Source organism: Oryctolagus cuniculus, chromosome 7, assembly GCF_964237555.1.
Source record: "Oryctolagus cuniculus chromosome 7, mOryCun1.1, whole genome shotgun sequence".
Taxonomy (NCBI): domain Eukaryota; kingdom Metazoa; phylum Chordata; class Mammalia; order Lagomorpha; family Leporidae; genus Oryctolagus; species Oryctolagus cuniculus.
The window spans coordinates 113,137,099-113,150,614 of NC_091438.1; the positions used below are offsets into that span (position 1 = coordinate 113,137,099).

The window sequence follows — 13,516 nt, forward strand, 5'->3', positions numbered from 1 at the left end:
CAGTATAATTTCCATCATTCGTTTTCCTACTGGAACATGAGTTTATTAGCAGGATACATTTTCTAAGTTTTTCCTTCTCTGTTTTTTAAAAATTTTATGATATAGAACTTACTGATCCAATAGTCGTAACTATACCTCTATTTATTTAAAACTTTTTTGGCATCATCTTTCAATTGCAATTATATATCTCCATTTAAAAACTGAAATCTTTTGTTATAATTATTCTTTATTTAAAATATGAAGTGAAACAAGGTAGATACAAAATGATAAACACCACATGCTCTTCTGCACACATAGAAACTAAAAAACTCAATCTAAATGCAGCATCATGATTACCAGAGGCTGGGAAGAGGAGGGGAACTGCGGGAGTCTGAAGAACAGCTATCAATTCAGAGTCAGATCGAAGGAGTAAGCTCCTAGTGTTACACAGCATAGAGGGGGTGACTATCACACCAAGGCTCCAATCAAAGTTTTTTTTTTTTAATTCTATATTCAAAAGAGAAAAACTGAAGGAATAAGATACTTTTCCACATTCAGTTTTGAAACAGATGTGCTAAGTATACTTAATGTTCTGAATTTTTATCCTCACTTCTGAAATACTGCTCACTTGTAAGAAATTTTAATTTCAAAAGATGAGAAAATACTGACTACATGTGACAGTTGTTAAAAAAATCATATATAGTATGTACAGTGGTAAAACGCTGTGTAGAATGTGGTAAATTAAGGATAAATACTTCTAAGCTTGTAGCAACAACAAAAATAAAATGACAACACAGTACATCCTAGTCCTGTCCACCAAGGTGGCCTAGAAAAGACACAAAAAATTAACCAGGAGCACTGATCTTCGTTTCTAAATAACATTTTCCACTAAAAGAAATGAGGGATCCTTGGAAGCATGGCTAATTCCAGAGGTGAGAAAGGGAAAGAATGAGGTGAGTCTGGAACATTTTGTTGAGCTCAAAGGTAACAACATGATGAAAGGACATGGGCCAATTAAGGGCTTCCCACAGGCCAACTGTCAGATAATTGGGGCTTCAAGAGAAATGATGACAGAATTGGATTGATAGTCCATTTGATAAGAATCCATTATTTGGTGTGAATATTTGGTTCAACACTTATGCTGCTTGGGATGTGGCATCTCATAGCCTGGGTGGAGTCCCGGCTCCTCTGCATCGATCCAGATTCCTGTTAATGCACTGGAAGGGGCAGCTGATGCCCTGCCACCCATGTGGAGACTCAGATTGAGTTCCAGGCTCCTGGCTTCAGCCTGGCACAGTGCTGGCTGCTGTAGGCATTTGGGCAGTCAACCAGTAGATAGGAAATCTCTGCCTTTCTCTTTCTCTGCCCCTCCCCACCACCTTTCAAGTAAAGTGAAGATAAATAATTTTATTAATTAATGAAAGGAATCCATTATTAAACACAATGCACGATCCTGGATTATATCCCAAATCGGGAAAAATAGCAATAAAAGACACTAGGATAACTCATGGAATGTGAATGTGGTCTGTAGATAATAACACTGCGCCAGTGACAAGTTTCCTAATTTTGATCGCTATGCTGTGGTTTATAAGAGAATGTCCTTGATGTTAGGAGACAGACACTGAAGCTTTCAGAGGTTAAGAAGCATGTCTCCAATGTATTCTGCAGTGGTTCAGGAAAAATATGCATAGCTGTATGACAGACAGGTTGCTAATGAAAATGGAGACTACTGTGAACTAATTGTTGAAACTGGGCAAAATGTATAAAGTAGTTCCTTATAGTATTCTTGCAACTTTTTTTGGTGACTTTGAAATGATACCAAAATAAAGTGAAAAAAAAAACAAAAAAACAAAAAAACACCACATACAGCACAATTAAGAGTGCCTACCTTGAGGCCGGCGCCGCGGCTCACTAGGCTAATCCTCCGCCTTGCGGCGCCGGCACACCGGGTTCTAGTCCCGGTCGGGGCGCCGGATTCTGTCCCGGTTGCCCCTCTTCCAGGCCAGCCCTCTGCTGTGGCCAGGGAGTGCAGTGGAGGATGGCCCAGGTGCTTGGGCCCTGCACCCCATGGGAGACCAGGAAAAGCACCTGGCTCCTGGCTCCTGCCACCGGATCAGCGCGGTGCGCCGGCCGCAGCGCGCTGGCCGCGGCGGCCATTGGAGGGTGAACCAACGGCAAAGGAAGACCTTTCTCTCTGTCTCTCTCTCTCACTGTCCACTCTGCCTGTCAAAAAAAAAAAAAAAAAATAATAAAATAAAAAAAAGAGTGCCTACCTTGAGTCTCATGGTGCAAGGCTGAGTATTAAGCACATGGGATAATCATTATTTATAAAAAGTAAAATCATAATGATTTTAAAAGAAATAAAAATTTTAAGTGAAAGCATCTCCTTAGCTTGAGATTTACATTTTCCCCAGTTTTCACTGCGTTTCCCTTTCCCATGAGGAACTTCCTGTTCTCCCTATGCTTCCTTTGACCTCCTTTTGGCTGTCTCTGGTGTTGTTTTGGTCTGCATCAGCAATTTATTTTGAACTATTTTGTTTTTTATTTACATATTCCAACTGTCTAACAGGAATTAAATAATCAGTGTCCTAAACATGTTTAACAATGCTTAATAATCAATTGTTGAAATCATAATATTAAGGAACTAGTTTAATGCAACTATAATTTACACTAAAGATGCTACCTGAAGTTTTCTTCCTGTAATTGTTCTAGTTGTAACTGGGCATGAAAATACTTTTTTGCAACCATTGTATTTGGATCATCAAAAGAGCCATCTAACTGGTCAAGTTTTTCATTCATCATCTCGTTCTCAGAAACCAGCGAATTCTTTTCATCTTGAAGTGCAGTCACCTAAAAATCAAGTACACAAAAAGAAGCATCAAAATACCTTCGAAGTCTAGAGTGTTGGCTTCTAACCCCGACTACCCTCTTTAAGTTGCTTGGTCAATCAGACTGGATCATATCTAAGGATCCTTACCAATCTGGAATTCTGAGTTCAGGTTTGTGTCAAACAAGAGAAATCAACACACATATACAACCCAGAGCAAGACTACCTTTAAAATGTTATGCATGCCTTCATTTGGAGAAAAAAATACTGCTGTCTCTAAAATAGGATGCACAAATCAAACTTCAAAAAATTAATGTGTCCTCCTCTTAGGCATAATCTAATCCTCAGTTTCAACTCACAGAGGAAACAAGCCGATAGGAAATCTTTTAAATGGGTCACCAACCTCTAAAACACACCATCAGTTTATTTCATTCATTAAAAAAACTTATCAAGGCAAGTGTTGTGGCACAGCAGGTTAAGCTGCTGCTGCAGATGCCCACATCTCAACATCCCAGCATCAGTTTGAGTCCTGGCTACTCTGCTTCTGATTCAGCCTCCTGCTAATGTGCAAGAAGGCAGTGGATTATGGCCCCAGCGCCTGGATTCCTGCTACCCAGGAGGGAGACCCAGATAAGAGCTCTGGTTTCTGACTTGGTCTAGCCCTAGCTGTTGGGGATATCTGATAAAGTGAACCAGTATATGGACAATCTCTCTCTCTCTCTCTCTGCCTTTCAAGTAATAAATAAATATTTAAAAAAATCACTTAGTGAATACAAAGAGGACATTTTTCTTAGTTTAAATTTCTTTCCCACACCTGCATATCCAGTTCCTGGCATCTTTGCCTCAGCTCTTCTTTTTCTGCTAATGCTTCCTGAAGTTCTTCCAAGGCCCTTTTAAGCTGAAATATAAAATGTCCTCATTCAAGTCATGTCTTGACACAAATAGAGACAACTGTTCTTCATACAACATAGTTACACACTGGTAATATAAACGGTTTTTACAGTTCACCTATTAACAAATGAGTCTTTGTTGTTGTCTAGGTGTGAACAATCCACTGCCTCATCAACATCTGAAGCTACAACCCCACAGAAATAAAATTTCCTATAATCCTTTGTGAAATAATTTAAAGCATATTAGAAGAGGCATTGTTGAGTTTCATCACCAAAACTAATTAAAATACAGCTTGTATTTTAACAAAATTGTTATGAAAAAATATGTAATTTGAAATAGTTCTTGAGATAACGGATGACATTCATGAAAAAGCAAATGTCTGGAAATATAATAGGCAAAGCACCTTAAAGTATTTATCTCTCCTCTTCTCCTTCCCTGGCAACCCAGAGTGGGTCACCAGAGCAGAGAAAACTTTTCCTCCCAAATGTAAGAGGCCTGCCACAGGACAGAGAAAGGAGCCTTGAGTACAGGGCTGTTTCTGCAGTATCAGCACATAGGATGTTGACAGTGACAAAAGTCATCTTACTTTTGCTAAGAAATTAAAACTTAGTAGGGGCCGGCGCCGCGGCTCACTAGGCTAATCCTCCGCCTTGTGGTGCTGGCACACTGGGTTCTAGTCCCGGTCGGGGCGCCGGATTCTGTCCCGGTTGCCCCTCTTCCAGGCCAGCCCTCTGCTGTGGCCAGGGAGTGCAGTGGAGGATGGCCCAAGTGCTTGGGCCCTGCACCCCATGGGAGACCAGGAGAAGCACCTGGCTCCTGCCACCATCGGATCAGCGCAGTGCAGTGCGCCGGCCGTGGTGGCCATTGGAGGGTGAACCAACGGCAAAGGAAGACCTCTCTCTCTGTCTCTCTCTCTCTCACTGTCCACTCTGCCTATCCAAAAAAAAAAAAAAAAAAAAAAAAAAAAAAAAAAAAAAACAACAACTTAGTAGGGTTTTGAAAACTGTCTAGTACTTAATTGTGTAGCCATCTAGTATGGACCGAATATGTATTATAGGTGTCAGACGGTAGTGCCAGAAGTTCACTGCCACTCAGCTCTTCAAACACGATCACATAAAACTCAAGACCAGCACTAACTTCATTTGTGAAAGAACACACAATGACATTCAACTGAGATCTTACAGCAGAACAAACCGACTTTCACAGAAGAAAGTATCCTAGTATGTCCTCTCCCGTGTGAGCCTACTGACAGCAAAGGAACCCAGGTCACTGTTTTCAACATTGCCCTCACATACTGAAAGACTCACCTGCTGCTCTAATTCTCCAACAGTATCATTTGTAGAAGAGTTCAATATCTCTTTACTCATCAACTGGGAAAATAAAATCGCAAAATTAAATGCAATAATGTGATGTTTATGAAATTAAAATAGATTCACTTAAAAGGACAAGGAAATGATTTATATTTAGCTCTTCCTTGCCTTAACCTGATTATCCTTATCACAACATTCAAATAACAATCGTATTAGAGGTTTAATCCAAATGACACAATGTCCAAGCATATTAATGAGGGCATTATGAGTACACGGGGCTTGAAACATGTAGATCTATTCAAAATACTTATGTACTGAAACATTATAACCCAAGTCCTGCAAGACATATTACTGAGTAAAACTGAACACTTTATTTTAAATGATTCTTACACAGCATAAATTAACCTTTTAAATGACAAAATTCTTACTTTGAGAAGTTATTTTAAAAATAGGAATTACGTGAAAAAGCGAACCCTGTAAAACAGATTTTTTGCATATGAAATGCAGACTTATTCATGTACAGTGATTCTTTGATTCAAAACCAATGCCAGCTCAGAGCACAGACTAACAAAACCCTGAATGATGTCTCCCTCTGAATCACCTCCCTTCCCAACTGTGTTTCCCGTCTCCTCTGCAGTCCTCTTCACCTGAGCCTTTTCTCCTGCTATTAAGAAGCAACACTGCACTCCATGCATCCTGAATCCTTCTGGCTCAACACACATAATCAGACCAGCTTAAACGCACATTACCTGGTTCTGAAACCTAAGGAACAGACACTAACATTCTGAAAGTGTATACAGTATATATAAGCCACAATCTCAGGAAAGACTGCTCTCACTGGGAGAAAAGTGAATAGAAATAAAAACAAAAATGCACAGAGTTTGTTAATTATGCTTTTCCTGTCGTTGACTTTATTTAAAGGATTGTGATAATATCAAATTACTGACTGGCTTTTAAAATAGAGATATACTAAAATTGGGCTTGGGGGCCTTTTGAAATATTTTGGGAAAAATTTTGAGAAGACCCACAAGCTAAAGGTAAATTATCCCCATTGAAAAAGAGGCAAGTGTATACAAAGAAAAACAAACATCCACAAAATTTGAAAGAAATATTTTATACAATTTGGTTTAGGATTCTCATCCTTATGTAAACATGAGTTAACTTACCTCTTGAATGGCAGTCATGACCACATGTTGAACAGACTCTTCTAGTGTCATTATATTTTGAATGTGTTCTATGATTCAAAAAAAATCAAATCTGAAAAAAGTCTACTCTTTACCCATAGTAACACAACCATTCAATTAACAGAATATAAAAACTAACTTACCACAGGTAAGCCTTTATGAAAATACATTATTTTTCTACTAGTACATTCACTGAATAGCAACAGACTAGAAAACATTCATATAAATATTTCTAAACTATTTCTTCCGACAGGAGAAACCTAATTTTCTCATAAGAAAGAAAACAGGAAGAAATTATGGTAAATCTTGAAAAGATCGTGACGGTAGTTACGCATGTAACTCTAGACCCAGAGAGTTCCACTCTATCACGTACTAAGCTCATTCCAGGAGCCTCCCGTGAACACCTGCTCTGCACCCACTGAGTCTCACCATGCACTCACATGCAGTGAGCCAAGATGGTTCTGTTCCAGCAGGAAAGCAGGCTCTATGAGAAGGAACACTCCTTGTAACTGCAGACTTAATACCAATTCAATTATACCAGTAGGTCTGGCTAAAATTGTTTTCCAAGCTACTAAGGAGTTATTGTTTTTCAATACTTTTATTGGCTTAATGATTCTTCTAAGAAATTTCTGAAAAGTTCTCTAAAGCTTCCTTTAATTTGTGAAGTCAAGAACAGGACAAAGGCCCTGGCAGATTCTGGTATGCAACTGATCACTAAGTGTGATGGGAAAAAATGCATTAACTAGAGAATACACAGGCAATGGAACAATTTCCTCTAAGTCAATTTTCTGGTATTGGGAGGTTGCAAGTCTTCTGAAATCTTCATAAAAGTGATCTACTTCACCGAGCTAAATAAAGTACTGTTAACCAAACAAAATCATTCTTTGAAGACTGAGATTATTGAGGTATCTTGAAATGATTTCAAAATGAATTCTCAATGCAAAGTATAAAGTGGAAGCTGTTTCATATTCTGCATGTGTTTTGGTTTTAAATTTTAATTAAGTTATTTATAACTTTTCCACTTATCTACTCACACCAAAAACCTGAAAACTCACACATATACCTCTAAAAATGAATCCAATTAGATGGTCCTAACGAAGTTTTAATTTATTTGAAAGGTAGACTAAAAGACATAAAGAGATCTCATCCAGTGGTTCACTCCCTGAATGACTCCAAGAGGTGGGACTGAGGCCGTAATTCAATCCAGGTCTCCCACATGGGTGGCCAGGATCCAACTACTTGAGCCATCCATCACCTGCTGCCTCCCAGTGTGCCTATTAGCAGAAAGCTGCAATCAGGAGCAAGGAATCAAACCCCAGACACTTTTGAAAATATATATCCAAGAATTGAATTAACTTTTTAAAATATGAAAATTGCTTAGTGATGCTTAGAACTAAATTATGAAGATATTACATATATCAAAATTTGTGGGATGCTACAAAATCATTACTTTAAGGGAAAATTATAGCTTAAAAGTTTAGTCAATTATAGTTTAGAAAAGGTGATTAATCCATGTGAAGCAGAACAGATGAGATAAAAGAACACGAAATACTGAAAGCAAAATAGAATCAAAGCCAAAGTGAGTAGTACAAAAAAGACTAATAAAACTGATAAAACTTGAAAGATTAAGCAGAGATCAGTTAAAAAAAACACATAATAAAAATAGAAGGAAAATACTAAAGAAAATAAAAAAGGATCCAAATTAGAAAATTACTGGATTTACATACAAATTACTATTTCCCAATCTGAGATTAAATATGGAAGTTTTAATTTTCCATGAGCAAATGTCCCTCACTTTTATATTAAAAAAAAATCGAGTATCTTTGACATTATCATGTGAGAAACAAAAGCCTATAGACAGCATGGGCTTGTCCTAGGGTGAAAAAGCTGGTCAGTAAGAGATAGACAACCTTCAGTTTTCTGATGCCCATCTTGTACTTTGCTTACAAGCTGAAATGTAACTGATTTCATGTATTTTATATTATCTTCCTGAGTTTGTTCCTGCTGAATTTATCTTGTCTTATATCTTTTCTTCATTAGTTAGATGCTGTTGAATGTGTTTTTGAAGATCCTGGCTTGAAGCATTTTGCAAATTAAAGCACACAACTTTCTTTTATAAAGGTAGTAATAAGAAAATCTGTTTGGCTGAATTATGCACTATGTACATATTTATATTTTTTCAGCATCTAAATTCCCCAAAACCAGGCCAATACAATCCCCTGAGGGAAGGGAGACCTGGACCTGTTCAGTCCACCAGCTTACTCATGACATGCAAGCCAAGATGACCTCTGCATTCAGCGTGACAGAGCCTGGGTCTGGACATAACAACATAATGCAGCAATTTTATTTACACTGTCAGACTTTTTATAGGGAGGAAACATTAGGCATTTTTCTGAAAAGAGCAGAATGTTCTCTGAAGGAGCCTAGTAGTTTTACTTTAGGAGCTGAACATTTATGGATAATTGAATCAACCTAATGTTCCATCTGACATGTGAAACAGATGCATGAAATAAATCTGTACAAGTTGTATTGACTAGCCACCAAATTCTAATTACTAGATATATTAAATTGAAGTAAAATAGACTCAAATACATTTAGCCACTGAATATGAATCTGAGAGTCCAGGTATAAATGGAAAATTCAAAATATGTATCCTTTTAATGGCAAACCGAATCTAGAATTTGGATCTGGTTTACAATTCAGAGAGCTTTCTGCCAAGCTGTAATAGTATATTTTAATGCTACCTCATCCATCAATGTAGGCTGTTTCTGGAAAATGGAAATCCTCAACAGCCTGAAATACACTTACCTTGCTTCTTTTCACAGTTGACTGCGCAACCTAAAATAAGCTGCAGCAACCTCCCCAGCTCTACAGAATCGGAACACTCAGTTATTCGGTTTAAGTCAGGGATAAGCTCTTCAGAAATCTGCTGTCCCAAAAACTGCAATAATAAAATCCTCAGTTAGAGCCTTCATTTATGTTGGCTATAAAGATTTCACTGCATTTAATTATCATAAGGAAAATAAATTACAAATATAGGTTTATGAAACAACTCAAATAAATTAACAAGTGCTAAATCAGTAATTACTGAAAAACAGTGATCTTTGGGCAACCTACCAAACCATGTTTCTACTTATTTTGGGCTTTACATTAATTATCTTTTGATTCCACTTGTCAGAGAAAGAGATCTGCTTAATTTAAGAAGCACCTGGCCTCTTGTACTATGTTAAAACCTATGTCCTTCCACTAAATAAAAACCAGGCAGATATTACTTTGATATCCATATGATTGAGTAATTTTACAAATGAACAACAAATTTAGTGGATTAATTTTTTCCTGGCCCCTTCATTTTTTATTTAATGTATTCAAAGAATTCTCAGCATTAAAGAGGTTTCAAAATGAGTTTTAGGTATTCAGTAAACTGAAAAATATCTAAGACTATTAAAAACTTTTGAATGAAATGTCAAGTTTAATTATGTGACAACTTTAAAAACTGAAACAGAAAGTCTTTAATGACAAAATCTACTCACAAGCCTCTACGCATTAAACAGTAAACTTTCCTATACCAATTAACCTTTCTAGAAATACATTATAATGAATAAGAAAAAAGAAATCAAACTTCTTGGGTAATCTACTATGGAATGTGACTACAGCTGGCCTGCCGCATCCACAGGTTCTGATCTGAGGGCTCAACCAACCACAGATCAAAAGTTTTCTTAAAAGAATCATTTCTAAGGGCTGGCACTTGGGTACAGTAGGCTGAGCCTCTGCCTGCAGTGTCAGTATCCCCTTTGGGTGCTGGTTCAAGTCCTGGCTGCTCCACTTCTGATCCAGCTCCCTGCTAGTGCACCTGGGAAAGCAGCAGAGGATGGTTCAAGTCCTTGGGCCCCTACATCCATGTGGGAGACCTGGAAGAAGCTCGTCCCTTCTGGCTTTGGCCTGGTCCAGCTCAGTCCCAGTTGTTGCAGCCACTTGAGGAGTGAACCGAACTAGCAGATGGAAGACCCTTCTCTCTCTCTACCTCTCTCTGTAACTTTACCTTTTGAATAAATAAAATAAACCTTTAAAAAATTTTAAAAATCATGTCTGTTCTGAACACATAGACTCTTTCTTATCATGACTTCCTAAACATTTATATTAGATATTGCGGGTGATCCAGAGATGATTTAAAGTATATGACAGCATTGTACACACCTGGTAAGAGGGTACTTCAAAGAAGTATTCGGGCATTCAAAGGGTCTTCAAAAAGTTCATGAAGAATGTGTAAGAATGTGCAATATAAAAAAAACTGTAGGGATTCTAAAAATTTCTGCACCAAAATAAACTTTGTAAACTTCTACTTTTTGAAGTTTCTACATAAGCAAATGATACTCCATTTGGTGTAATGGACATGGGCACCTAAGGATTTTGATATCCATAGGAAGTCCTGGGGCCAACTCCTTATGGATACATACCAAAGGATCACTCCAATTCTTCTTGATAAAATAACCAATCGACAGAGTACTAGTATACAGCAATGTGATTTTATAAATCAATATAGCAAATTTGAAGCCTACTTTTATAAAATGTAAATGTTTTAAAACTGGCAATAAAATAATGTATTCCAATGATGAATCACATTCCAGTAAAATTTCAACAAGAAAAAGTCAAGCCATTTTTCTGTGACAATAATATTATCACATAACATTTTATATTTAAACAAGGTCAGTTATTTTTCATACCTCGTGGTAGTAACTCATAATTCCTTGAAGGACCTTCTTTAAATTACTAGCCTAAAGTTGAAAAAAGAATAAAAAATAAATTTTTTTGTTTTCTTAAATTTTTTAATTTATTTTTTAATTTTAATCTCAAAATAGTTTTTAATAGATTCAATGTACTTTGTAGATTCCCTTTGTCCCTCCCAACCTCCTTCCCTCTCCTTTTTTCAGTTTTTGAGATAACATATTTTAAATTTACATTACAGTCAAAAGGCTTAACACTAAGCAGTTTAACAAGCAAAAAGCATAAAGACCTTAGTTAGAATACAGACAATGGGTAAAAATAACTGAATGGGAAAATGACCAGTTCACTCTTATACAATAAACTTGAAAGTAATCACAGATTATTAAATTACAGTAGTATAACATTCTAAATCATCGGTTTCACAAAGGTATAAAAGAAAGTTTTACAAAACTATATTTGCAACGATACTGACACAGGCATTTCTTTGTTTTTTAAATTTAAGCTTCCACGTATAGGGGAGAATATGTGGTATTTGTCTTCCTGGGTCTAGCTTATTTCACTCAACAAGAAGTCTTCCAGTTGCGTTCATTTTGCTGCAAATGGCAGAACTTCATTCTTTTTTATAGCTGAATAATACTGCATTGTGTATATATACCACATTTTCTTTATTCATTCATCTGATGATGGACATCTTGATTGGTTCCAAATTTTTGGCTATTATGATCACAGCTGCTATAAACATGGTAGTACAGGTATCTCTTTGATACAATACATTCAAGTCTCTTGCATATATACACAATAGTGGGATAGCTGTATTGTATGACAAGTCTATTTCTAGCTTTTTTTTTTTTTTTTTTTTTTTGACAGGCAGAGTGGACAGTGAGAGAGAGACAGAGAGAAAGGTCTTCCTTTTCCATTGGTTCACCCTCCAATGGCTGCTGCAGCAGGTGCGCTGTGGCCGGTGCACCATGCTGATCTGAAGCCAGGAGCCAGGTGCTTTCCTGGTCTCCCAAGCGGGTGCAGGGCCCAAGCACTTGGGCCATCCTCCACTGAACTCCCTGGCCACAGCAGAGAGCTGGACTGGAAGAGGGGCAACGAGGACAGAATCTGGTGCCCCGACCGGGACTACAACCCGGTGTGCCGGCACCGCAGGCGGAGGATTAGCCTATTGAGCCACAGTGTCGACCCTAGCTTCTTTTTTCTTTTCAGATTTATTTATTTATTTGAAAGTCAGAGTTACACACAGAGAGAAGGTGAAGCAGAGAGAGAAAGAGAGAGAGAGGTTGGGGACCAGCACTGTGACGCAGTGGGTTAAAGCCCTGGCCTGAAGTGCTGGCATCCCATATGGGTACTGTTTCTAATCCCGGCTGCTCCTCTTCTAATCAAGCTCTCTGCTATGGCCTGGGAAAGCAGTAGAAGATGGCCCAAGTCCTTGGACCCCTGCACCCACGTGGGAGACCCGGAAGAAGCTCCTGGCTCCTGGCTTCAGATCGGTGCAGCTCCAGCTGTTGCGGCCATCTGGGGAGTGAACCATCAGATGGAAGACCTCTCTCTCTCTCTGCCTCTCCTCTCTCTCTGTAACTGACTTTCAAATAAATAAAATAAATCTTTAAAAAAGAGAGAGAGAGAGAGAGAGAGAGAGAGAGAGAGAGAGGTCTTCCATCCATTGGTTCACTTCCTAAGGAGCTTCTTCTGGGTCTCCCACATGGGTGCAGGGGCCCAAGGATTTGGGCCATATTCCACTCCTTTCCCAGGCCATAGCAGAGAGCTGGACTGGAAGTGGAGCAGCTGGGTCTCAAACTGGTGCCCATATGGGATGCTGACACTGCAAGCAACAGCTATACCCACTATTCCACAGTATAGATTAGTGCAGCCACTGTGGAAAATAGTGTGGAGATATCTTACAAAGCTAGAAATAGGGGCCAGGACTGTGGCTCTTCTTTCGAGAACTGTCACTGAAGTCCTTTGCCCATTTCCCAACTGGATTGGTTGTTTTTTGTTGCTGTTGATCTTTTCAAGTTGCTGATATTTTCAGGATACTAATGCTTTGTCAGAGAGGCAGTATGCAAATATTTTTTCCCATTCTGTTGGAGGTCTCTTTTATTCCAATGATCACTTCCTTTGCTGTGCAAAATCTTGAGTTTGATAAAAGTCCCGTTTGTTTGGTTTTGCTTTTGTTGCCTTTACTTTGGGGATCTTGTCCAAGAAGTTGTCCCCTACACCAATGTCTTGGAGTATTTCCCCTACGTTTTCTTCCAGCAACTTCACATTCTCAGGTCTTAAGTCTCTGATCCACCTGGAGTTGGTTTTTGTATACGGGGAGAGGTATGGATGTCATTTCATTCTTTTACATATAAACATCCAGTTTTGCCAGCGCCCTTCGTTGAAAAGCGTATCCTTACTCCACTGCACTTTTGTCAAAACTCAGTTGCCTGTATGTATGTGAATTTCTGGGCTCTCTATTCTGTTCCATTGATCTATGTATCAGTTCTTATGTCAGTACCATGCTGTTTTAATTGCTATAGCTTTGTTGTATGCTTTGAAGTCGGGCATGGTGATGCCTCCAGCATGATTTTTTTGTTCAAGAAAACTTTGGTTACTCT

General features: G+C 38.3%; 1 protein-coding gene across 2 annotated transcripts in view; it reads right to left on the reverse strand.

Moving 5' to 3' along the window:
- Positions 1–13,516, reverse strand: part of HOOK1 (hook microtubule tethering protein 1) — a 61,288-nt gene that overhangs the window by 29,771 nt on the left and 18,001 nt on the right. For both annotated transcript variants that reach the window (XM_008265171.4, XM_002715582.5), the window contains 6 exons: positions 10,913–10,963; positions 9,000–9,132; positions 6,174–6,241; positions 5,005–5,067; positions 3,621–3,704; positions 2,663–2,829 (listed from right to left, as the gene is read on the reverse strand). In XM_008265171.4, coding sequence (XP_008263393.1) covers positions 2,663–2,829; positions 3,621–3,704; positions 5,005–5,067; positions 6,174–6,241; positions 9,000–9,132; positions 10,913–10,963 — 566 coding nt within the window. The remainder of the gene's footprint in view (positions 1–2,662; positions 2,830–3,620; positions 3,705–5,004; positions 5,068–6,173; positions 6,242–8,999; positions 9,133–10,912; positions 10,964–13,516) is intronic.